This window comes from Haliaeetus leucocephalus, unplaced genomic scaffold, assembly GCF_000737465.1.
Source record: "Haliaeetus leucocephalus isolate CR32 unplaced genomic scaffold, Haliaeetus_leucocephalus-4.0 Scaffold68, whole genome shotgun sequence".
NCBI lineage: Eukaryota > Metazoa > Chordata > Aves > Accipitriformes > Accipitridae > Haliaeetus > Haliaeetus leucocephalus.
Window position 1 is genome coordinate 653252 of NW_010972504.1, and position 27170 is coordinate 680421.

At 41.6% G+C, this 27170-nt stretch overlaps 1 protein-coding gene across 1 annotated transcript; it reads right to left on the reverse strand.

Annotated features, from left to right (window-relative positions):
- Positions 1–1832: 1832 nt before the first annotated feature.
- On the reverse strand, positions 1833–20831 carry LRIG2 (leucine-rich repeats and immunoglobulin-like domains 2). The gene is made up of 17 exons (XM_010578755.1): positions 20754–20831; positions 20183–20257; positions 19551–19685; positions 18881–19024; positions 18605–18748; positions 17851–17994; positions 17450–17593; positions 14602–14682; positions 13686–13757; positions 13478–13546; positions 11886–12049; positions 10363–10683; positions 9150–9431; positions 8074–8523; positions 7423–7572; positions 5839–6120; positions 1833–5191 (listed from the first exon to the last, which is right to left on the reverse strand). Exons 2-17 carry the CDS (start codon positions 20251–20253, stop codon positions 4962–4964), a joined length of 2883 nt encoding a protein of 960 aa, XP_010577057.1. The 5' UTR covers positions 20254–20257; positions 20754–20831; the 3' UTR covers positions 1833–4961.
- Between the last annotated feature and the right edge of the window lie 6339 nt (positions 20832–27170).

A 27170-nucleotide genomic window follows, 5' to 3' on the forward strand; every position in this document is an offset into this window, starting at 1 on the left:
ACTGAGAACATTAACTATTCATGATCTTATCTTCAATAGCTGTTGGTTCTCTGACACTGTGCCAGGGTTGAGATGTACATAATGAACCATAATGAACCAAGGAGAGCTGAACTTACCAGGGAAGGCAATAGCTGGTTTTTCCTGAGCATCTTGTTGAAACGATCACAGGATGGGATGGGGTTTCACAACACTCATGCTCCTGGATAAATCAAGGCTTGTAGGGCAGGCTTGTATCATTGAGGCCATCCCCCCGCAATTGCAGTGGCTTGAAAATACAAAAAGCTGGGATCTGGGGTATGCTGCGGACACTCTGTGAATGCTTCAGCTCCAGTCCCCTGGGAAACCCCAACCCAGTTTATAAATACACGGGGAGCCTCCTGAGCTGGCAGGCAACTCTGCTGGTCCCCACCCAGCCAGGTACACCCAAGGCCAGGTATCGGCACTGCAGGAATCCCTGGTTATCAGGCAGGTGAGCTGATGAATACAGAAGTCAAGAGCCTGCACACAGAGAAAGGGCAGCCCTTTGTCTCCCTTCATAGCAAGAGCTAACAGAAGTAACGACAATTGCTTACAGCCTGGCTTCACTTTTTGGATGTTTCAGCGTAGGTCCTACAGACACGACATGCTCCCCTGCGTGTGGGAGTAGAGACAGGCCACGAGGACTCGGGCAGCGCTGCCAAATGCATCGCACGTTGCCACAGAAAACCGGGAAGGGACCCAAGGTGAGGCTGCCAGCGGCTGCCCCGGCCTCTGTCGAAGAGCCGGCTCCTACAGCTGCCGGCAAGGCGGGAGCCTCTGCGCGGGCTGGCTGGTGCTCCCGGGAGCCGCATCTGGGAACACTCTCTGCCAGACTGGTCCCCTGGGCAGCCCCTGGCTGCTACGGCCGGGAGAGGAGAGCCCTGTGCCGGAGGCTGTCTTGTGCTGTGCTTCATCAACAGCAGCGCGCCAAGCTGGGTGACTAACTCCTGCATGTCAGGCTGCGTGTACACCCAGCTCTCGTGAACCTTTTCCTAGGATGCAAACTTCACTTGTCAGCAGGAACAGAGGATGAGGCAGCTACAGGAGCTTGGGTTAACCTGGGAAAGGCTACACAGTGCTGAGAGCTGTGAACAGGTAAAATGGTGAAGCATACAAAACGGAGCACAGAAGAGCAAAGGTGATTAATTAGCAGAACATGAACCAGCACAAGAATACAGCAATAGAAACAGAGTAAGTTATTCAAAGGAATAAAAAACTTACGCTGGCTTTTAGGAGGGATGGTAGCTGGTAGGGTTGGAAGCACGCACCCCTCCCCTCCTGCAGCAGGTATGAAGGGGCACGCTCTCACCAACTCATTTATGCTGACAGTTTGTTGCCAGAAAGAAAATCTCTTTGGTACTTCAAAGGATCTGAATAGGAGGAGGACAGAGTTGGGAGCACAGTGATCTGCAAGTCTCCTGGCCCAAAGTCAATAGCACCATGGGAGAAGTACCCACACATTTTCAGAAGAGTGTACAGGGTGTTTCCTACTGGAAAACTGAAATAAGAATCACAGTATCAGAGAATGGTTGAGGTTGGAAGGGACCTCTGGAGGTCACCTCATCCAACCCTCTGCTCAAGCAGGGACACCTGAAGCCAGCTGCCCAGGAGCATGTCCAGATAGCAAAGTTTACTGTATTTTTTTCCCTACAAAAATTAAATATCATAGAACAAAAATGAATTATTTAATCTGCAAACTAACAAAGTTACACTGGATGCTCAATGTATATAGCATTTTATTGAATGAAGGTATATTACAATAGACAAACATATATTACACATGCTATACAAAATATACATTCTTATGTGAGAAAAATATAAATAGACACTAGGAAATAGCAATAGGGAACAAGAGCAGTTTTGCTCACACTGTCTTATGAACCCCCGGTTCCTGTACTGTTAGTACTTTGGCATTGATTGAAGAAACTATTTGTGTTTACTGAAAGCAGAATGGCCACTCTGTCCTATCTGCACCTCCTGGAGGAAAGGGGAAAGAAGAGAGACCTGATTTTTTCTGCAAGTCTACCTAGGAAGTTTTTCCACAATGCTAAGCACAGCAAGGTGTTCACCTACTTACAAGCTTCAGCTATTTACAACCAGCTTATGGACTTTAAAGAGATACCATTGCTCATGGAAGGATGCAAATGTCCTAATTCATAATGGCAGCTTTTATAGGCCAATATCTCACAGAAATCAGTGCAGCTTTAGCTCCTAAATGGCTTCAAGAGCTAGCACTTCAGTTTGTTCTGGTGCAGTCAGCATGAATTTTAAAGCCTTGGTCCTGGCCAGGCACATCTTACATACCTAAAGGGAATTCAATCGCACTAGGGAGTTGTGCCCAAAGTACACCTAAGGTCTAGACATCCACAGCTGTACTCTGACAGATCTGTATTAGCTCAACTCCACAGAAGAGATGAAAGTAACAAGCATTTGCCAAATGGCAATGGGAGACAGAGCAGCAGGAGGGGTGCTATTTTCCCACTAGTGGGCAATTGTGGGTCTCCATGTGCCAAGAGGCACTCTGCCACAGCAGCCTGTGTGAGTATCTGGAGAAAGCAGCAAGCAGCCCAAAAGGATGAGACTTTTCTGCTGCTGTAGTTTCATGACATGACCTTTCTCATCTGGATTTAAACAGACAGTACTGGGTTCCTGCAACACAGATAACTTTGGATTGAAAATAAGCACCATGTCTTAAATCCTGTCTGGAAAGGAAAAGCCTGGAGGAAATAAAAACAGAAAGGAATGAACTTAAGATTCTTCTTTTAGCATGTATGTTATTAAAAAATTTCAGACGTCAGAGCCCAAAAAGAGTTTCACACCTGTGTTTTTTCTACTTTACCCAAAGATCAAGGACAATTGGATCCTCTTCCTACTAAAGCTGCTGGCTTCCAAAGCAACCATGGTTGCTTTGAGAGCATGGTAAAGAGCCCTTGATAATATTTGCTCATTTGCATAGATCTATTATTCATGCCCAAAGAGCTGTGGGAAAATAATAATTATTCCCATCATTTCCTCACTCATTTACTCAAATAATCCACAGTCTCAAAAGTTTCAGCTGTGATTCTGCATGACTGCATCTGATACTTCAGTCACACCCCCTTCTATCTAGGAATGGATCAATGGGAAGTCTTACATACCTCTCTTGGGCTGGTCCAAAAAGGTTTTTCTGTCTTTATAAAAATATACCACGCAGCTGTTTTGATTTTAGTACATATCCTACAGCTTGGAAAAAATGCAACAATGACTAGGAAGACAGCCCCTTGCTCTTCAGGCACGAGTATACAGCATAATGTTGAAGAACTCTAGCGCTGAGCACAACATATTTGCTGAAAACCCATCACTGATAAGTCTTTAACCCTTTCTACACAGTGGTGCATCTTCCCAGGAGAACAAACTTTTCAGGAAGTCTTTATAATGTTCTTCCTCCTAATTTTGTCAGGCACATCCCACTAACTAATGAAGTTTGTGCTTCCTCTGTCTCAGCAAATACTGATTTTCAGTATTGAATGGTTCCCTGCGTATCGTTTCATTTCTCACCTGTCAAATATTTAAACATTTTGGCCACGCCACGGTCTGGGGAACTATTAGAGAGTTCAACAGGGCAACAATTTTGCCTGATATTTTACAACAGAAAAGGACACAAGTGTTTCAAACTACATATGCCTCTTGCCTGTGCAGAAGAAACAGAAAGTCCACAGTATAGTTCACTAAGCATTTATCTAATGCTCTCCCAATTTATCCAATGCTTTTCATCACATTCTTTTTATAAGTTCACATAACTGTCAGCTAGGAAGAATACATGGAGACCTCTCTGCAACATACACAAGACTCTTTTTAAAGAGAAAAGCTTAGATAAACTTCTGAAACAAACCACTCAAAACTCCCCCCTTATAGCTATTTTACCAGATGACCAGAAGGAAACATTTTCTGTACTGTTCTTTTTGTTTGCTATTTACAAGAACTTCTGGGAAGTTGGATCTTACAGCCTCGAATACAGGTTACCACTGCTTGTTAATGCAGGGTCTGTTGGGCTTCATGCTCTCCTGGACAAGGCAGGTGCCTAATATAGAGATTTAAGGACCCTCTCAACACCAAAATGGGTCAAACTTGGAATTCTGCTAATGTCATGAAACAGATCAGCTTGCAGTCAGGTCAGCCAGGCTTAATGCATACAGAGTTGTATGTAACAATGAAATTAATCAATAGCACAATTTCACCACATACCTATAGTAAATTCACTTCTTTCCAAAACAAAGACAACTCCATCCCCTCAGAAACAAGCTTTCAGTCCCACCAAAAAAAACCCCATATGGCTTGATATGCAGCTGTCAAGACTAACAGTATGATACATACTTTGGCATAATAAAAAATATATTTACATTACAGCCAACACATTTATATGCTTAGTGTATACAAAATATTTATAAATGCAAATTTATTTACAACTAGAGTCCATTATTCATAGGAGAAAACAAGCCCCAAAGTTAGACTGGTCACAGATGCCTGCCAACAGTCTAAGGAACAAAAAGCTGGCCAAGAGTTTTATGCTTACAGTTACTGGGGAATTCCATGAAGAGGCCCTGAACATTTGTTTTCAAGCAGACAATGCAGTGTGAAATAGCTATGCATTCTTGAGAGATTTTCAAAGCATGCACCAACACAAAGGCTGCTTCCAACATCAGAAAATGCATGTTTTAATGCTATTCTCTAGATATCACTAATCCTCCATGTGTTCTCTGTTGCACATTCCCATTTTCTAATACACAGAAATCCAAGGAAAAAGGGCATGTGCCACCTCCTCCTAGGGACTCTGACTCTGTTTAGTCAGCCTGTAATTGTAGACACATGTACACAAGCATCTTTGGCCTTGGGGTTAGTCCTGAGGTAGTAAATACAAAAAGTCAGTTGATACAGATTTGCTTTCAAGACTTCATTTTAGTGTCTTACGTGGTTTCACTATAGTCATGAATGTTCCGTGTCCTATTAAAATCAAAGTTATGTTCACGTAACCTGTGGCAAGGTCTGGGTGAAGCAGCTTGTTCCCGGTCACTGTCAATAATGCCCTCACTTCGAAGAGGTCGTGGGGTCTCACGGGCTGACTGATGATGCAGAAAGTGTGAATGAGAGAGCGCTAGGTCTTTGTTTACTCCCCATAAAGGAAGCTGAAAAGGTTCTGAGGAAGAAAAATTATAAGATGAACAGGAGTGAGTTCATGATAAACACACTCAAATTTTAGACAGGTATTTTGAGTTGTGCGACTCAGCAATAACAGTCTTTCTGAGGTTTTCTCTATTTTTGAGAGCACATTTTACTGGATGCTCTCCCTTTTCAGCAATCTGTTACAGTAACCAGAAACAACACACACAGTTTCAGTGTGAATTTTTAAAAAGGCTACCTGGAAGGAAGTCAACATAAAAACAATCAATCTACAAAAAAATAAAAAAAAAAAAAATCTTTCGGAGTTCCTTGAGACTCAGGCCAGCTCCAACTGCAGGGCTATTGGAATTTCTTATGTGAAGCTTTAACTCTTAGCTAATAGATGTCCTTGAAGTACATGCAAAGGATCACATTCCACAAGCTTTAAGAGATGAACTGCAGATTAAGACAGACCATCTTTTTAACATCACCCTCTTCAACTCTTGGGTACTGGATGCAAACTGAGGGCTAGTTCTGAGAACAGACGGTTAATAAACAGATGAGTTACTCCACAAACTAAAGCTACTTGAAGAATTAGCTGCGTGTCCATAGTGAAGGGCAGCACAAGGAAAGCCAGAGTTATCAGGGAATACAAAGCAACAAAAGGGAAAAGGGGACACTCACCATTAATCTGCTGGGAGGAGATTTTCTTTTCACTTATTTTGTCATGGTTGGTAAGGAAGAGAGACATGTCTCTGTCTGCTAAGAGATTATCAAGAGTACTGGTTTCATGCTGGGTGCGTGCTGTATATGTTTCCTTAGGCATCTGCACCATCAGATTGGGGAGAGTTTGATCCAGGGGGTCCTCTTCTGTGATGTAGGCATATGGACAGTACTCTCGTGTCCTGGAGTAGATGTTAGCGTTGTCATAACAGTCTGAGCAGATCACCAATGGCGCTGCACCACCTGATAAACACGATGGAAAAATGAAATACTCTCAAAGAGGATAAGGATGCTTGATTTCCATAGACTCTTTCACATCTTCGCATGATCATGTATTACAGCTGTACAGTTTGAAGGGCCTTTATACAATTAACGTGGTAACAGAGTACTCAGCTTGACTGTTTACTGAAGAAGTCACATGACAAATGCTCTACGTCCCCAGCATCAAAATTCTCAATAGCACTGCCCTTCTGAGGCTGACCAGGGGAAAACCATGGACATGAGCAAGAACAATCTTATGTTTGCTCTCCTGTTTCAAGGGCAAAGGGGTTCCACGCAGGTCCAACCAGCTTGGGCACCAAGCTGAAACAGCCCTGGAATCAAGCTAGAATACCTATCCACATAGGCTCACACTCTTATACCAGACTTGTACCCTGCATGCCCACACACCTGAGAGCAGATGGTAAAATGGTCATTGAGATGAGCTGCTTCTCAACTCCTTCCTGACACAGATGCTAGTGTAGTAGGACTACAGACTAGAGGGAACGGATCATGGGACAGATGTGAAAACTTACACTGAAGGATCACTTTTGAAAGACAGTCTATATAAGGACCGGATGGCTCCTCAGCATTTGGATGGTAAAAAATAGCATGTCTGTAGACTCAGTGACACAAATATCTTAAAAAGCATCCAGACAAGATAGGGACATAGTGTAGACCCTTTAGTTGTAATTTTAGCAAGTGGACTGTATGTCTCACAGAGGCAGTAATTTTATGCCAAGGACAAAAGGTACAGCAAGTCATCTTCCAAGCGAACTTTATTTCCACCTCTATCGCTTGGACTCTTGAGATGCCAAAAGAGAGAAACAGCATAAAAATCTACCTTGACATTTAACCTAGGAATTCTCTAATGGCATCCCTGCCTTGCTGAACAGATCACAAAGCCTGAAGCAAAGAGCCTCTGGAGGGAACTGTATTACTCTGGCACCTGAAGGACAGCAGTCATGACATCTACATGCAAAGGCACTCATAGCAGCTGTGAGCCCAGACATTGCTGGACCAAAGATTAAATGATACGCATGGAATGCAGAAGCCTTGATAGCACAATATAAACAAACACTAGAACAAAAACAGGAGATGCCTCAAACTCAGAATGATCAATGGAAATTTTCATATTACCCTGAATTCTACTCTAGGACAAGTCACCTTTGATGTTAATATGCAGTATTACGCTGCACTGTGCAATACTGCCGCCAGCTACGAGGACTAGACTGTGCACTGGCATCCTGCTGAAACACAAGTAATACACGTGAGGGCTTTGCTTACCATCTGTGCCTTTATGCACGTAGCTACCGGCTGGAGGCATAAGCTGCTGATGGCTTCCTGCCTCTGAGTTACTGTAGCCTTCCTGAGGCTCTGACAGAGTTCCTTGGGAGGACAGATAGCTGGGAATGTCTGCAGGTAGGTTCATCTCCTCTGCAAGGCATAATTAATATCGATGACATTAATAGCTAAGTGTGAAGATTTCAAGGTAGTACCAACACTATTACCCACATTAACAAAAATGTCATCCAGAATTTCAACTTGCATATAGTTATCTTTTTTTTCCTACCTCAGTGACTAAAAATCCATGTAGCTATTTCAAAACTAACAGGGCCAGAACAGCAATTTACATGCATTATTCCAGGTCCTGAAAACATTTGTAAGTTTATTCAAATATTTGTTTCCAATCTTCACTGTTTTCCCTCAATGTAGAACAAATCTACTGTGTTAGGAATAAAATCAACACACTTTTGATATTTTTAAAAAAAAAAAACTCAAAAATGAAGAAATTTGAGCAAATCCCCGAAGGAATTTTAGAAGGAAGTCTTCAGTTCTTCAATCTTATCCATCTGTAATGAATCCAGAAATCTCACCACTCTTAACAAGTGTTTTGGTTTAAAAACAGGGCTGAAGACTGTTGCTTTTGCACCTTACCTGTGTTAGTGATGCTGTAATCTTCACTCTTCCTTCTCATGTGGTAGATCACAATAACCCATACCAGGGATGTTCCCACAACACAGCACACCACAACAATAATCACAATGCCTATTGTTGTCCAGCCATCCTCCTCATGGACAATGCCACTCTGGGAAGAATCACAATTTGGAGAAGCCAGGACATTTAGGTAAATATGGCCACGCTCGGTGCCCAGTGTGTTGGACATAATGCATGTGTACTTCCCAGCATCCTCTAGTCCAGCATCCACAATGATAAGGAGTTGATTTGCTGCAGCAAAAAAATGCCGTTCTGTGACTGTCAAAGGGCCATCGTCTTTAGTCCAGTTGAGGCGAGGGGCAGGACTGCCACCAGCTATGCACTGCAAGACAGCAGTTTCACCTCGGGTTACCGTTCTGTCTTCCAGGGGCCTAACGAAGGAAGGAGTTTCTGTGACAGTGGAGGAAAAAAAAAAGAATTGTAAGGCAACTTCATTGTGCAACACCAGTGTGTACTCCATGACATTTAAAAATCTGTTCTTACAACCTGAACCTAAACTTGAGCAATGAAACGCAGGATTCAGGAAATCCTATGAGTTCAGCTCTTCTGTGGATCACTGCAGCAAATGCAGGTACAGCAAACATCCCCAAAATTATGCTAGCCACAGTCTGCTTTATGTATTCCAATTCTATATTTGCGTATGACCATAAAGTTACAAGTCAGTGTCTTCAAAAATTACTGCACTCTAGAAGGAACTATCCTTCCATTATTACTCAGCATAGTTCATGTTAAGTGTGACTAAATTTGTTGCAAGGCAACACAAATTGTCTATCTAGTCTACACTGCTGGATTGAGATATGTCCCTCAGTTCTCTCCTGCAAAGATAATACTAACTTCACTGGTCAGCACGGTAGCTTAGCTTCTAAAGCTTCACTGTTCAAAAATCATGTCAAGTGCTGCTCTTTGTACTATAACTTCACTCTTTAGGACTTAAGCTTGCTACTTACAGATAAGCTACACTACCACTGCAGAAGTGAAGGGATCCATATGCAAGCACAGATTAGCACACCACTTACCTAACACAGTCAGTGTGGCATTTGCTGACAAACCACCTGCAGTGTTCTGTGCCATACAGCTATAGATTCCCATGTCTTCTATTTTTACATTTGCAATAAAGAACACATCATCCTCAGGCATGACGTGCATCCTTCTCTCTCTTGCAGCAGGGAAGTCCGTGCCACCATCTTTCTGCCAGGAGATCTGTGGAGTAGGGTGGCCCTCTGCAGCACACTCCAGCCGGGCCATTGCCCCGGTGCGGATAGTAAGATCCATGGGGGTTTTCAGGAAAGAAGGTAGCTCTGGATCAAAGGAGACACAGTTTCAGTATTTTCAGCACCAGGGAAAAAGCAGCAAAAGCTCCACAGCACAGAATATCTGAAAACAAACAAATCCGAAACACACCTGTAGTTCTCCCTAAGAGAGGGGCAGATTCTTCTGAAGAACTGCACAAGTTTTCAGCAGTCATTTCTAAAAGCCTATCCTCCAAGTTTAAATACAGTACCTACAGTGTTCATTTAAGATGATCTGAAGGACATTTCTCATGGGGAAAAGAGAGGGAAAAGGTTTAGCCTTCTTAAGCCCTTTGTCATGCTTTTTCTTCCCTGGTAATAGGGAAGGTGAACTTCCATCTCATCAGTCCAAGTCTGCATTACCTGTTCTGGGCAAGCAAGAGCAACACAGGCACCTCCGCTCTCAGATACAACAGGGATCAGCGGTCTACTTACTGATGTGAACACTGTCTTCTTACCTCCCTTCCCTCAAGCCAAAATAAACAGAATCATTATGGCTAAAAACAAAGGACTTCATAACTGATTTTTCAGAGTTTGTTTCCAGTCCCACCGGTTATTTTTAGTTGAATCTTCCCTAGCTTTACAAACACATAGGAAAGGTGCTTAGTTCTGAAGAGACAGCAGAGGGAGCTTTTAGTTTAAGAGACTTCTACCTCCATTTAACTAGGTGAACGACTAATTGTGTTAGTTATAATGAAAGCATGGGAGATATCTGCCTTTTTTGAAAAGTGAATGGAAGGCTTTTCACCCACAAAAAAACCCCAAACAAACCCCAAACATTTATTTCCTGCTTTATAAAAAGATATTTGATACTTCTAAATACCAGTAAGACAGTCTTGCAAGACTATTTTGGGCCAGCTCTAGTGAAAAATAGACTTGTAGCTATTCAGGTAAAGCTTTAGGTTAGAAGTGTTCCTCCTTTGTTACCATTATTGCTTACCATTGACAGTCAGCTTGGCTTTGTTGGAATAATTAGAGCCAAAGTGATTGGTGACAATGCACTGATACCTTCCTTCATCAGTGAAATTCACATTGAAAAGGTGCAGGACAGTGGTATACTCGACCACCTCACCACTTTGCTGCTGATATCTGGCAAAATTCTCAACCTCTGCATCATACAATACTTCACTGTCTTTACGCCAGGCAGTGGACATGGGTGAATCACTGCTGCTCACAGCAGTGCAAGTCAGAGTCACATTCATGCCTCGCAGAGCAAAGGTGGTCTCAGGATGCACTCTTATCTGCGGTTTAGGGAAATTATCTGAAAATAAAAGCACCAAGATTAGTTACTTTCCTCTTCAACTTGCAATAAATATTGCAAGAAAACTCACTCAAAAGACAATGTAAGCAGAAAGAAAGCTTTGGGAACAGATGTCCTGCTTGAGGTGCACATATTCAGCTGTTTTCAGTTGGAAGTCAAGCTGTGAAAGAGGATTAGAACCACAGATAGCCGTACAGACTAAGCATTGAAAACAAGCAGCGTAGAAGCATGTCTTGAGGAGCGCCCTGCATTTTATAGCAAGTTCCAGACAGTTGTACATTTAGATCACACACAAAAGCCATGGTCAGCTGAAGAGCTAGGCTATTTTACGGAGGACTGAGACTTATTTTCAGATAGTTTAAGTATCTTGAAGAACCTTTAAGTTCTACAAATACAAAGCATAGCAAGCTGGCAGTTCACTCTATCTCATCCCACTCAATGAGAGTTACTTCAATACCTATTATTTCAGCAAAGACATTTTTGTAGGCACACACAGCGTTCAGTGTCAGGCACCACGGTGGTAATATTAGAATGGCGAAGTGGGTGCTTGTGCCTACATGATGATTATTGTAGCCTTTACCACCAAAAGAATGAAAGAATTGCATACACACAAGTAACACTTATCAGACTGCTCACCCGGAAAACGGAACACCAGACTATTTCCAGGCCTGCCACAGACTTCACACATGACTCTGGGCAAAGAGTCCCTCAGTTTTCCATCTCACAGTTTGGTTACAAAAATAAACAGGTTTATGTCTGAAACTGTGGTGGCAGAGACCAGATAAACATAACAGATATGGAGCATCAGAAAATCTGCAAGAGTATTAACTACTCTAGCCTTGCTGGTATGGACAAGAACCAATAAGGAAGTGTCAAACAGCGCTTCCAAAGCTAAAGGCATTCATAAGCAGGGAGAATGGAAGCATAATCAGTTTTTAACAGTAACCTAAATGAAAACCAATGCAGTCTCACAGAATTACTCCCTCAGGTTAGCTTCAGTGCTCAAATACAACAAAACAGAGCAAAGAGAAACAGAACTAAATCCCGAATTCCAAAGCAGACCCCATGATGTACACAGGCCCACATATGCATCATGGCCAAGACCAAGTACCTCCAGCAGTGCTACAGCCAGATTTCAGAAAGGCACCTGCACAGACTTGTGTTACCATGTTTTTATATCAAAAGTCATTAAAAATACAAACCACAGACAAAGTCATCAGGGTCCACACTGAGAAGGCTTTGTCCTGCTAACCATTCAGGATGAGCACAGCTAACATTTACAGCCTGCTGTAAATGGCTGTCAGTGAGCCACTGTGGCAGCCATTTCAACTGGCAATCACAAAGCAAGCTGCTAGTGTTCAAAATTCTGCAGAAACAAGGCAAAACAAAAGTGTGATTAAAGTTTATGTATTTCACATTCCTACACGTGATTTCATGCAGCAAAACAACTTAAAGCACATACATTCAGTAATTTCAAGATTTCCAGTATTCTTTTATGCCTACGGGTATTTATTATCAAATGTTAGTTACATAGGCTATAAACAATCCAGAAAAACCTTCCCTCCATGTCAGCATTAAAACCTTACATTTCTTTTTAATTCTGAAGAAAATAACCTTGGATTTTCAACTTCTAAAAAAAATATTAAGCCTGTCTTTACAATTATCCCATCCCTCTTTAAAGCAATTAAAAGGAACATAACACTGCAGAGCAGCTCTACGTCTCAAACTAAACATACTTGCCATTAGGAAAGGAGTATAAGCCTCAATACTCATTTTCATGCCAGCTAATAAATATTTAAGAATGAAAGTGAATTGTTTTATACAGGTATCTACTGCAGATCGTTTTCTCTGCTCCACAGAAGAACTGCAAACAGGAAACAATGATGGGTCACTTTTTCCCCCACCATCTGATTTCAAAGCTTCCTAAATATTATGTACAAGTATGACTGACTGGAGAAAGTCCAGCATTTTAACAAGAAGTGATCTGCCACTAGATGAATCCAGTAGTGAGAGACGAGAGGCATGCAAACAAGCCACAATTCTATCCTGCTGTTTGCCCATGCATACCAACAAATCCTCACTTTTAAGATACATTAGAGAAGGCAATGAAAGTCTGTAACACCTAAAACGTGTCTCCTCAAACTGGCAGATCTTGCAGACTTAGTCCATCTAGCCAAAATTAACTAATTGAGTAACAGTTTTAAAACAGATTACACGATATTCAGAGACTTTATCTCAGAGACATGACTGTGTTACAGTAGGATTAGTCTTGGGTGTAAAGGTCACTTCACATTATAATACTTTAAATGTCTGAAGATCACAAGAGGCTCTAGCAGCTTAAGCATCCGCTGAGCAAGTAAAAATTCTTGTCTAGTTGTGAATTTCAAAGTCTTTCCCTAGCCCCAAAAATGGGAAGACAAAATGTAGGTCTTGCTAACCCCTCTGAAAGATTCCTGATGAATTATTTCTTTTGTTCACTGTCTACATGCCAGCATGTGCTCAGCTTGCTGCAAACCCGTAAGATATGAAAACCAGAACGGTTCAGCACTGCAAAAAAAAAAAAAATTATTTTCTACTAATTGCAGCTAAGGAAATAGAGGTGCAGATTTTATCAAACCTTAAATCTAAGTATACTGCTACCGACTCTGAGTCGATAATTTACCAGCATTGCTTTAAATATTTCATAATGAAAGCAGACACACTTCAGTCAACTTCAGCCAATCCTACAATGGCTGAAGGATTCTTTACAAGGTAGGACTTGTAAAGAATCTGTAAATAATTGTCATGAACTTACAGCTCCTTCAGGTGAGCCTGGGCAAATGCATTTTCTTGGATGGACATTACCGCATTGTTGCTTAAATCTCTGTAAGTTAAACAAAGAGAACAATAATGGTTAAGTATGATTTCATATGCTACCTTCACTTAAATTTTTGAAAATTTGACAGAGAATACAAGACTGAAGTTGACAAACAGTCAGCAGTTCTACAAAGTAAAGTACTTACAGATGTTCAAGTCCTTCAAGACCAGAGAATGCTTTTTTGGTAATAGACTTAATCTGGTTTCCTTGCAAGATTCTGAAAGACAAAGCCCCCCCCAAACCCAGAAACCAGTCTGAATGTGAATATGATCATAAATAAGACCCAAAAGAACTTCCCTATGATGTTTAACTAAGTATTTTCTAATTCTAGCTGTGCTAAAAGATCAATACTATTTTTTGAGCTTAAAGGCTCAACTAGTTTTCCCAAGAACAGGGTTTCTTTTCCATTCTCAACTTAGAGATCTGGGTTAGAGATGTGTCAGAAGGTAATTTAAGACAGCAGAATGAAACAGTGATAAGTAGAACTTGGGAGTGGAGCAATAACTTCCTAAATCGGCCACAATCACATTAGTTCCTGAGACTGCACGCTCATACCAAGCTGTTTGTTATAAGCAACGTCTGTAGCTCCACAGGATGGAGCCTTCCACAAAACACATGGCACTGGATGAAAAGTGCAGTCTAAGTACCAAAAAGCTGTTAATTCAATAGTGTTTCATATTTGCTCAAAAATACTTTGGTTTGCTTTTTTTTTTTGGTAAGCGATAACTTCTACCCAAACTAAAGAACCACAAAAAGTGACAATCATCACACAGCAGGACTGGGCTATTCAACAATAAATGCAGTCAAATACTTATTCTTAATTTCTTCAAATTGGTGCTGCTAGGTGATCCAGTGCTATACAGATCCAATGCTCCTGAACATGGAACCCAAACCCCTATCAAGAGGTTGTAGCACACAAGTGGAAACACACTGAATACAGCTGCCAACTAGAAAGGCTTTCTGCCTCATGCCACTGATTTACAATTACTCAATATTTTGCACTCTCCCTCTACTCCGTGTGCCTGGGAAGTACTGCCATCTCAATGGTTTGTAATACATACAGTTTATCCAGCCTGCCAAGTCCCACAAATGCTTCATTTGCATCTTCTATGGCCCAGGAGATTTCATTGTTCCGCAAGTCCCTGCAGGAGAAGAGCTTTCTTATAAAGAAGCCTTGTAACATCATCATGACCATTGCTAGTGGTGAGCTAGGGAAGACAACTTACTGTTGTACAGGCCAGCTATGGTGTTCTGGCACAGTATCACCTGGAAGGTCTCAAAAATCTTTTATAAAACTAAGCTTGTCAGAAGATGAATATCCCATTTCAGAGATGCAAGGGAAAATAGAACTGTTCAAGATCAGTGCCGCAGACAGAACCACAAACAAATTCTGCAGTACAACTTCTTGATGTGGTATTTAAGGAAAGACCCAGTCTGACTAGCACTTGTCATGTGATGGACTATTTACCAGAAGCTGGGAGAGGCTCCTGAAGCAAGTTGGTTCATGTAAGTGAATTAACCAATACACTAGTAGCATTAATCCTCCTGAGTAACAGGCTTATAATAGCATTAGCATATTAAGAGATTACACACAGGTTACAGTGTAAAGCTGCCAGGCACAAAGTAGTAGATTTTCAGAATGAAGTTGATATTCTGCTCACAAATCTTGTTACCAGCTAATGGGATTTCTGTTTGACCTCTGCACAGCACTTCGGCCCCTCACATAGAAGAGCGGTCTAAACAGCAAAAGCAATCCAGCAATATGGTTCAGAGAGGATTAAATGCTTTTTAGAGAGAAGGAGAAATAAATTCAGCTGCATTTTTAGCCCAAAAGGCATGGACTGAGCCAAGAGTTTCTGTCAAAACCACAGTTTTCATCTGATTTGATACCATTGTGCACAGAAGTCCCTGCAGACAGGAGTGTGTTTAAAGGAAACTAGACCAACGAAAAATAGTCTGTACAGCATTTTACCAGATATTATATGCATCAGCTTGATGGAGCTTCCAAGCAAGTCAAGTGACACAGAAAGCTAGCTACATATACAGGCAATTGTTTGCATCATCTCATATAAACACTTCTTTCCTTGTGCTAATGGCAGAAAAATGAAGTATCTGCTTTCCCTTGGGCAAGACTGTAAATTGCGTAGAAACATCCTGGAAGAGACTGGGATCAACCTCCAGGACATTGTCAGTGGTAACACATTATTTTCTTATTTTTCTTACTTTGAAATACAGAAGTCTTGTTCTTAACACCACACAGCAACCATTTCCACAATTAATATATATACACTTTAAAGTTTAGGACAAAAAGAAAAGAATTTCATGATTCATGCATCACAAGGTCTTAACAAATATGACCTTGATACTTGCTCACATTAAGTATTTTCCTCTTTGAAAATTATCCAAACTAAGGTACTTGACATGGATGTGATCTAATCAGAAGAACAACTAGATGAATAATATGCCAAATTTATTCCCAAATTGCTAATTCTTGTGATTATGAAACTTGTTTCTAGAATTATTTCCAGGTCTGCTTCAGGATTTTAGATTGTGAATGCTGGAGGGGTCTCAATGCCAAACTGCTCACAGTATTATGAAGTAAATAATGCAGTAAGATGTAAAACTTCAGTGCTATTCTTAGATACACCTTTAATCCCATTTTGCTCTTATTACCTTGTAGTTAATATACAGTTTTATGATTTATTCTCGTTAATTAAAGCTACATTGCAGAATAGAGGCAGGAGCTGAACATACAGAGAAATATTTATGTCAGCCTTAGCATTGAAACAACCAGTATACAAACAACAATGGAACTAATCTGACAGCAACACGGTATCTCCTGTTGTTTGAAGTATTTTTACACTCCACTACTCAGACCACTTAGCAAAATGAGTGAGAAACCCAAAAGAAAAGCCCCTCATTGTGTGAGCTGAGGAGTTGGCTCCTCATGCTCGGCTGGGCACAAATGCTTGGAGCCTTGTTAATCACCACCGCCCTCTGTCCTGCGCATTCCAACCCCGAAGCAAATGGCCAGCCTCTCAGCTGTTGACGCCCCTGAGGAGCCCAGGAAAACCTACTAATTAATCTGCTCTTGTTCTTTTTCATGCTACTCTAAATCTAAGAAATTAGTTTTAATTATTTCATTAAAAGGTTGCATTAAGGTTAACAGAATATGACTGCTTACATAAATCTCTCTGGCAAGTTTGCTTATTTAAGCATTTATTTAATGAACTGACAGAGGGGTTATAAACTTTCACTCCTTTCTCAACTACCATTGTTTAGGATGATTACAACTGTTCAGATCTACTTGGGACACTTTTTTTTTTTTTATTAAGAGCCAGGATTGCGTCTTTTCTTGTCAGAAATGTCCAATAGCTGCAGCTGCTATGAAAAGTCCTGGCAAGCGCAGAGCTGTGCCTCTGACAGCAAGAAGTAATCCTACACCCCTTCTATACGCTATGCCTATGACTTCAGCACAGAAGCAGGGTGGGCTAAACCGTACCTTCCACAACCAAAAGGGTTCACCACTTGGCTTCTGAGGTTCCAACCCTAACAAAACCCTCTGGAATAAACAAGAGGTCCAGGCTGACCATTCACTCCACAACTGGCATTCATACTATCCACACCTTCTCAGAACTGGTATAACATGCAACTGGGCACTCAAGGTCACCAAGCCACTGTTTCTTATCACCACTAAAATTAAGTGGTTGGTTTGTTTTAGCTGGGCCAGAATTCTGTTATCTCAGCAGACCAAAAGATTATCAGCCCCGCCATACCTGCAGGCAGGACAGCACACAACAATGCCAAAACACTGATCTCAGGCTTGCACGGTGCAATATTCATTGTCTTTATTTCCAAAAGCTTCAGTGCATTAAACTGAGATTTCAGCTAGAAGTTTTCTGTACTTACAAGGTTCGAAGATTTGTCAGACCTCTAAACACACCATCAGCAATGTGACTAATGCGATTGTCACCCAGGTTTAGTTTCTCCAATAAACCAAGTCCCACAAAGGCAGACTCCTTGAGGCGAGTTAGCTGGTTGTACGACAAGTCTCTAGAAACATTGAACATGCACTTTTAAAGGCAAATAGAGGGGGATTAATTATGAAGATACTATTGAACTTAATTAACTATTGCATTTTGATTAATTTCTCTAACAGAACACTTAATAAGTAAAATCCACAGCATTACCATGGGCCTAACAAGGAAATTGAGTACTTCCTTTGGTAATTCATTCTTCCTACATATGTGCTATCCAATCTGTTATTGCAATATTACAAAATCCCCAATGAAAAGCAGCCCAGGACTTACAGCTCAGAAAGTCTTTGGCAGAACTCCCATGCATCTGGACTGATCCTGTTAATGGCATTCTGGCTAACATAGAGTTGTTGCAATGTCCGCAGACCATACAGCCAGCCCTTGTTTACTTCTGTTAAGTTATTATGTTCCAGTTCTCTAAGGAATTAGAAGGAAAAACATTTGCCAAATAGATAATCAATGAAACATATATTTACAAAAATTTCATCTTGTGGATCTCAAAATTATTTACTAACACTAAGCCTTAGACAACCCGAAATACATGATTATATTCATTCCACTGAAATCAAAAGAACGAACTAAAGTATATGAAGAACTGAGTAACTCAACAACAGCTGCAAAGATCCAGTGGCAGGAGCAAAACTGTAATCTTTGTTCTCAATGAATACTTTTCAAAAAATCTTTTGCTAACACTGCATGGCACACCCTTGCGCTATCTCTGTCAAACAGTCACACAGCAAAGAACCATCCCATGTTATGGGGAGCGCAAATGAAAACCACCAAAAAGCAACCTACAGAATCAAAGCATTCTTGATCACCGACTGGGAAGAAGTTGGAGAGAGAGCCAATATCCTTCCACCTCTGAAATAACCAGACATGATACCAAAATAATGGGGAAATACAGATATGTATTTCCTGTGAAGCTCATCAATATCTCAGTACAGCCTTGATGTAAGGGAAGCCATACAGGACACAACCCTCCACAGCTAGAGTCCCTAAAAGAAATTCCATGACTAGGCATACTCACAATTCTTCTATATTACCCAGGCCAAAGAATGCTCCATCCATTAGTCTGCTAATCCCATTGCGCTGCATTTTCAAGGATTTTAAGGACTCCAGTCCTTGGAATGTAAGGCTTTCCACTATTTTAATCCGGTTCCTTTTCAGTTCCCTTTTATAAAGATGACATTCAAATATTAAGACATCTTTCAATAAGCACCACTTTGTGAAAGTCAAGGACATACTGAGATGAATGACACAGCTGCAAACACCATGTTTTTAAGCTTTCAAGACTGCTACTTACAGAAACTGCACATGAGGCAATTTGAAGATCTTTGGTGGAATCACACTAATCCTATTTCTGTTCAGCTTTACCACCATTAGTGAGCTAGATAAGTTATCAAGACAGCCTGCTTCTAGAGTAGTTATTCTGTTGTTACTGAGATTCCTAGGAAAGAAAGAGGAAAAGAGGCCTTTCAGAACATGGAGAATTTTATGAACACAACTGCACAAGCACTTCAGAACAACCACTTATTATTAGAACTCAAGTTCCCTGTGAAGTCACATCACAAATCTGAATGGTGGTATACCAAACTAAATCATTTTTCCCAAAGGAATCAGTGCTAGGAGCTGATTTTTACTGCATGCCCATGTTTCAGTTAGACATGGTTAAGACAGTGTCAACAGTGATCTACACAAAATAGGCAGAAATCTTTCATGTCCCTGCTGGGTGAAGTACCTGCACTTTGACAACAGCAGTTACTGTTTTCCATACTGTTTGAGAAAATGCAATACAGATCGGTATGAAAAGTATTTTATTTCAAGCACATTTGTAGCTATGTTAAGGCACTGCTATCAGTTCAAAGCCATGCAAGACTGCCTACTTTAAGACAGTAACTTAGAGTAGGATGAGGTCTTCAACATTATTGTTGTAGAGCCAGGAATCCCAGACATAACAGATCACTCATACTTACAGGTACTTCAGTTGCATCCGTGGAAAAGAAGAAGCTTTAATTTCTGAGATAAGATTAGAACTAAGATCTAGATTTTCCAATGAAAGGTAAACTTGGAGTTGCTCAGCATTTATTTCTGGAATGGTGTTGTGTACCCTGAAAAATACCAGCAACAAATACGATTATCAAAACATCCCATCCTTCAAGATGCACAGCTGAAACAGTTACAGGATTCTGTGTATCAACATTATTACAAGCCTCTTAAATGGGACACGTAACACATACTTCAAAGTGTTGATTCCTAAAGCAATACTGAAAATCCAAGAGCTATTTGCCACCTTGACATATGAATAGATTCAAATTCTGGGGCCTGTAGCTGGGCTGTTCCTTGTGAGAACTGTCACCCCTAGGCTGAATCCCTCCCCTTCAAAGCTGCCTGCCTTGGTTGACTGCATTTTATTGGTAATTTAGGGTGACTTGATTGTCTAACTGATTTGTATTTCTTTAGAGAGTGCTTACATATTCCCTAAAGCACTTAGATCAGTAGTATTTCAAGACAAAAGAAGCTATGTTTTCCTACAACTTGATAGCAGAACTCTAATAAAATTCTCCCATTTGTTAAACAAGAAAAAGGCAGACAAGCTATTACTTACAATGAGAGAAGAGTTATATTAGAAGTTGTTTCTCCAAAATATGGAATTTCACTTAGCTCATTGTAATTCATTTTCCTTAAAAATAAAAACAAAAAAGATTATTGGCACTTCAAAGAGAAGCAACCCCCTTCTGTACACAGCAGAAATAATTCATATCACAGAACGCATTTAACAATTTTGTTATGTTAATAATACTTAGTAGCTGACAAAAGAGATTCCCTAAAAGCTTAAATACTAATCATTTGAACCATTTAATACGAAGCATACTAGTTTTTACCATTTTTGTGAATACTATTACTTCTCTTTAATTTAGAATCAGATTTAGTCAAAACAAACACTTCCCATTTCTTTTTAAAAATATCGGTCTTGTAATCTTTAATGAAAAAGTTTTCTGCTTACAAAGCATCAGTTTTACACGTAAAATGTGTTGCCAACATAGAGCATCCATTTTTAATTAACTGACACTGAATATTTCTACAAGTCAGACCAGATATCTAGACATGCAATGAAACGCACTAATTAGAATTAGGTAGGATATCTTTAGAGTTTATCCTCATAAAAAACAACTTACACTTCTTGTAGTGTATGAACAGACAAATCAATGCTCCAGTTGGATGACAATAAATGATTATGACTTAAATCCCTAGAGAACAGAGAGAAAAGTTATTCTACTCCTGGAACAATTAAAAAAAAACCCAACCCACAAACATGTATGCTTTATTCAACCTAAAAGTTTTAAACCACATTTATCATACATACAATTCCTCCTTCACCAAAGGAAGAAGAGATTCCTCCTAGCTTCTTCTAGTGGTCACTCACAATAAAAGTCTAGACAGTTCTATTTCTCTACTTGAATCAAATAACTTCTTGTTAAAAAGGCTTCTTGAAAGAAAGATCACACCTGACCAAAACATTTTTCCTTTAAATCATAGCTTTACAGACAATACTTGCCTATCTTTCTTACAAAATGCCTGTTATTGAACTGTTTCCTGTAGCAACGATCCCCATTTTGTCCGCCTGCCCAGCTTTTCAAAGACGCTGACTAGTCAAGGCAGGCTTATTTTAAAGGAACAACATACACACTACACACAATTACCAAACAAGCTGGAGGGGAGAGAAACATGAGGCTGGGAAGCTTACAGAAGTCATGCTTTAGTGCCAGTTGGTTTTGCTTATAGGAAACAAATGCAGGAGTTGGAGTATTAAATGGGCAAGAGAGTCGTTAAATCTGGTTTGGTTTTAAAGCCCATACTGGATGTTGATGCTATTCCCATTGCTTTAACTTTAAAGCAGTATTTTACTTTTGCCTTGGACTTGGTGCATAAAGTGTTACAGGAAAGGGGGGGGGGGAGGGGAAGTCCACTTCTGAGAGCTAACTCTTTGGGCAGGAACTATCTCTATTTTGTGACACGAGTCAAAGCATGACCAAAAAAAAAAAAAAAAAATCACATTTATGATGGAAACCTGGTTCTAGCCATACCAGTGAGGACGGACAGACATCAGTCCAAAGGGTGAAACCAACTCATCTTTTTGATGCCTTTCTGGCACAAGTGCAGAACAGAGACGAATCCCCAAAGCTCATGCTGTCGTGTGTTGGAACAGGCCTGTCACTGCCATCGAGCTCATGAAACACGACTGATATCCTCACCACAGTCAGAAAACTGCTGATAGGTGCATATATAACTGGACACTGCCTATTAAATCAAAAAGTCTGTCTCTGCTAGCTAGTTGTGCCTATCTGTCAGCAAGGCATCACACTTCTCACTCCATTTCCAATTCTGATATCAAGGACAGAGGTATAATGAGCTATTTTCAGCAAAAGCTGTTCACCTCCTGATGAGCTTCTCTGATAAGGTCCTGTATCACTGATTCTTTTTAATGATTACAGACATAGCACAGTACGTATTTACTACAGCTAGTTTTCAGATTATAAGGCAGGCTGCAGCTCTGCTGACACAGGAGACAAAATTATCCTTTAAGAACAAAACTACTATGTATCTGTTAAAAAGAATAGTAGAGTGTAATTGATCACAGTTAAAAATATTTCTGTTGACAACCAGGCTCAGGCAGTCAGGGCACCCACACGCTTGTCTACTCTTGCAACAGCTTTGGGCCCGTGGTAGACTTCAACTACCCCAAGGGTCAAACCTGTACAGACACGAAGCTGCCCAAAAAACATGACTAGGGAAAGAAAAGAAATTGTACCGATGCCCTGACTGAAGAAGGGGTTGCAGTACAAATTTAACCCTCGCCAAGTACCAGTAAGCATCCATCGGTGGGTGTTAACGCTGCCACAAGAAACCTCCATGCAGGGAAGACTTGCCGCTAACCAGAAGACAACCTGAGCAGGACCTGGTTTTATTCACCCCAGTGCTCATGGCACCAGATATACTTTTGGTCTGTAAGAGCAGAATCTATTGGGAGAGAGCAAGGACTTGACAGACTATTTGTTGTTAACTTCCACTCAGGCTCAGCAATAAAGATACTGTTCTAGCAATGAATTATTAAAATCCTGGGTGTCATGGCAAGTCAGACGGTTGTTAATGTATTCTTTTAATTACATCAAGATGTAAATTACGCAGATACAGCAGCAAACAGGTTTGCAAACAATTATTTGTTCCTACAACTTAAAAAAAAAAATCAAGAGAACCTGGAAAAGAGAACAATGCATATGCAGCCGCTGAACACCACTCTGCAGGCCTGCTCCCTCAATATCCCTAAATGCCAATAACACATAAAACCAACCGAGTATGAACTGCTCCTAGAGCAGCCTTCCCATGTCAGGAGAGGCTGAGCGCTCAGGACACCCTCTCGGTCCGTCTGGATCCACCCTGCCCACCGGAGCCGGAGCCCAGCTCAGCCCCAGAGCTCTGGGCATGCCGAAGGAGCCCGGCACGGCCCATGGGAGCCATCAGACACACACAGCAGCAGGGGCAGCACTGATCCCAAATCCCAGAGGAAGACGACTCTTTCCTGGATCTTTCAAACACGCAGGCACCCAGCCAGTGCTGAGGAGACTAATCTTGGTAGCAGTGGGTTTAACCAGACCCGGAGTACTAAGCCACACTATTTCCAAAGGACCTGAGCGCAACATGGAGGAAGGATGAGACAATGGACACAGAAGACAGTAACACACTCCTCAGGGTGTCCAGATAATACACTGATGAGCAAAACCATGCCGTGGGTGCTGAGCCAGACCAACCTGTGTGTCAGGCATGGTTAGCGGGCACTGACAAAGATCTCAGGAGTCAGATTAATATGCAAAGAAAAGAGAAACTTGATTTTTCTAAGGCTTTCAGGAAGAATATAATGTAATAGAATATTTCAGTTGGAAGGTACCTACAACGATCATCTAGTCCAGCTGCCTGACCACTTCAGGGCTGACCAAAAGTTATAGCAAATTATAAAAGGCATTGTCCAAATGCCTCTTAAATACTGACAGGCATGGGGCCTGGGTGATGAGGATCTGCTAACAGTAAGCTATCCCCCACCCCCAGCCTACTGTCTTACAACTAAGTTAGAAATTAAGATTTTAATTTAGAAAGCCCAGGCAAGTATTTTTCTATTATTACTCAGATTTGGACTACAACAAAGATTTCATTAACAGTAAGTCCCCGTTCAAGAAGTTGGGTATAGTTCATACCTAAAACAGTTCTGACATTATTTATATCTAGTTACTGTTATTGATGCTTTTTGAAATAGACTGATCACTAAATACAAAGTGAAATATATTGTCTCATTTTCTGCATTTATAGTTCAATCACACAGCTAAGATTCCTGCTATCATGCAGAACCAGATATAATTCCCTTGCTCTAAAAAATCCAAAACCAAAGAACCCGTCATTTTAGAAACACTTGCATTTTTGCTGAGGCCCATGTTATGCAAGATACAGAGCAAACATGCAAAACTTTTATTTTAGAGATTCATCTGGTATTGTATATAAAATCATCTAAACATTCATTTTGAGCTTAAGTGGTATTCATCTCAAGTAAATAAAACAGAATGCACACACCAAACTGATTACTGTATACTTAGTCCTGGAGAACGATCTTAATTCAGCCCAATTGAGCATACCCACTTCCTCCCTGTGGCGCTGTGCTGGTAAAGGTGTTGATGCAGCAAGGCAGCCAGCCATTTGAGCTGAAAATACATAAGCTCACCCAAAAAACCTGTTGTGAACAGAACTTGCTGAACTAATTAACTGATACCTATTCTACTTTTATTCATCGTCTCCCCAGTTACCAGGATACATAAAACACACTGTCAGGCGCTAGTACAGGACTGGAAGGCAGCGACCACCAGCATCATGCTTCCCTTTCCCCCTACAGATGACTGCCCTACAAACAGGGCTTGCATCCCTTGTTCTAAAGAATGTAATGTTAAGATGCAGACATATAAAAAAATATTCAGTAACTCCTTGACTTCCCTACCCTTTTCAACACCCACCAGGTTATCCACAAAACATATGTAATTCAGCAGGAAAAATGAAGTTACAGTTGCCTGAATACTTCCATCATGAAAACAAGTTCTGAAGGTACTCTCCTGGCCTTATTAAAAACAAAAACCCCAAATAAAACCAAAAACCCCACACACTGGAAGCATCACCTGCAAGTAGTTTGAAAGAGTTAGGAAAAACAAGAATTTTTAGTCCTCAAAGTTATGTGAAATGATATCACAGAACTAAGAGGGAAAAGCACATGAAGGACTTTTTCATGCGAGACAAATTAAGCTTTGATTAATTTTAAACAGCTTGTATGCATTATAGCTCATTTAGATTCAGAACTGCTAGAGTAGTCCTAGTGACGAAAAAATGTCACACACACACTTCATGTGCCAAAATCCTGAAAGCCACAACAGAGAACATACACGGAATGGATTGAGAGCAGCCCTGAGGAGAAGGACTTGGGGGTGTTGGTTGACAAGAAGCTCAACATGACCCGGCGATGTGCGCTCACAGCCCAGAAAGCCAACCGTATCCTGGGCTGCATCCAAAGAAGCATGAACAGCAGGTCGAGGGAGGGGTTCTCCCTCTCTACTCCACTCTGGTGAGACCCCACCTGCAGTTCTGCCCCCAGCTCTGGGGTCCTCAGCACAGGAAAGACAAGGACCTGTTGAGCAGGTCCAGGGGGGGGGCCACAAAGACGATCCGAGGGCTTGAACACCTCTACTGTGAGGAAAGGCTGAGGGAGTTAGGGTTGTTCAGCCTAGAGAAGAGAAGGCTCCAGGGAGACCTTACAGCAGCCTGCCAGTACCTAAAGGGGCCTACAAGAGAGCCAGAGAGGGACTTTTTACAAGGGCATGTAGTGATAGGACAAGGGGTAATGGCTTTAAACTGAAAAAGGGTAGATTTAGATTAGATGTAAGGAAGAAGTTCTTCATTGTGAGGGTGTTCAGGCACTGAAACAGGTTGCCTGGAGAAGTTGTGGATGCCCCATCCCTGGCAGTGTTCGAGGCCAGGTTGGATGGGGCTTTGAACAACCTGGTCTAGCGGAAGGTGTCCCTGACCATGGCGGGGGGTTGGAACAAGCTGATCTTTAAGGTCCCTTCCAATCCAAACCGTTCTATGATACACTTAATTATTGTTTGCAGCACATGTCAGATTACATAACATAGCACAGCGCCAGCACCACTTCTTCCCATTGCATTTTGTGCCAAGCAGTTTTAAACACACCCTCTGTCAGCTTGGAGAAAGATACAAGTATTTGTTGAAGCTTGAAAACTTGCTCTCCAAACAGCATGGATATTGTTTTGCTTATTAGCCTCCTGATGAACTGCCAACTCACTTTTCCGGGCACTGACACCCTCCCTGACAAGTGCTAATGTTAAGATATCCTCGTACCTTTCTAAACATGAATGGTTTCACAGACAAGTTAGTGGTATTTCTGTGCTGAAATACACATTTTCTCTTAAACATTTCCAGTTGCTTACCATGCAGGGAAAGAAAAGAACTACAGAACCACAAAGGGGCAAGAAGGTGACAAGCTTCCTTAGACATGCCCAGTTTTTAATACAGATCAGACTCTTGAGTCCTGCTAGAGGAATGCCTGGAGTTAACTGAACAGTGGTTTGTATGTTTATACTATCTTCCAAAGAGGCTTTTTTTTCTCTTGGTCTGGAATAATGTTACTTCTATCAACCGGGAAAGACGATCACTTCAAAGAGGGCCTGAGAACTCCCCTGTGCACAGAAGAGGGACTTGATATCCCTCATACTTCAGCACCTCTTCCACCTGAGTACGCTGTAGCCAAAGGCGACAAACGCAATGGTGACTATAACAGTAATGGCCAAGGAAAGATAAAGGCATACCGCACTCGACCCCGTGTGAACACTATTTAGCACACTAATTAAAGTCTTGGGAGCAGAGATGAAGGGTGGCTTTTCGTTCTTTTGTCATTTTTTTCAGAAAAGCAACGGCAGTAAATGTCAAGGGGAGTCCAGAATGGTTTTCCTGAGGGAGAAGGAAGGAGTCATCGAGTCACAAAGCAGCAGAGGGATGCAGAGGAAATCAGAAGCAGTAGGAACTGCCACAGCACCCAGCTGAAGTCAGGAGCCAGAAGTACTTCCAAGGACAATCGTAAGGGACTGCGTCCTACAGCCTGACCTGAAATAAACGTTAAGTCCTGGCTTGACTGGCTTTGCCAAAAGTCTTACTAACCACAACCTGCTTCTGCTTCACGCTCTTCTCAAACGTTACCGTCGCGTACCAGGACACGAAAGGCAGGAAAGCTGTGCCTCGGCGACCCCGAAGCACGGAGCCTTCCTTCGGGCGCTTGCTGGCACAGCGGGGCCAGACCCTCCTCCGCTCCTGCGGTTTTGGCTCGGCCGCTGCCGCTGCTCCTGCGAGCCAGGCTCCGGAGCCGACGGCCGCTTGTTTCCTCCCCCGCCGCTGCAGCACTGCCCACGGCGCTCCGGGCCCGTGAGAACAGCCCACGGACACCGAGCGCCGGCACCGCCGGCCACTGCGGCCGGCCGCGCCCGCCCCAGAGC

Bases quoted from the DNA above. Each gene is read 5' to 3' on its own strand.
- LRIG2 (XM_010578755.1), bottom strand. From the start codon at position 20,253: ATGAATTACAATGAGCTAAGTGAAATTCCATATTTTGGAGAAACAACT. The intron at 10,684-11,885 runs GTTTGTATTTTT...TTTTATTTTCAG, and splicing joins CCCTGATGACTTTGTCTGTG to ATAATTTCCCTAAACCGCAG. The intron at 6,121-7,422 runs GTAAGCAAAGCC...CGTGTTTATCAG, and splicing joins CGTGCATAAAGGCACAGATG to GTGGTGCAGCGCCATTGGTG.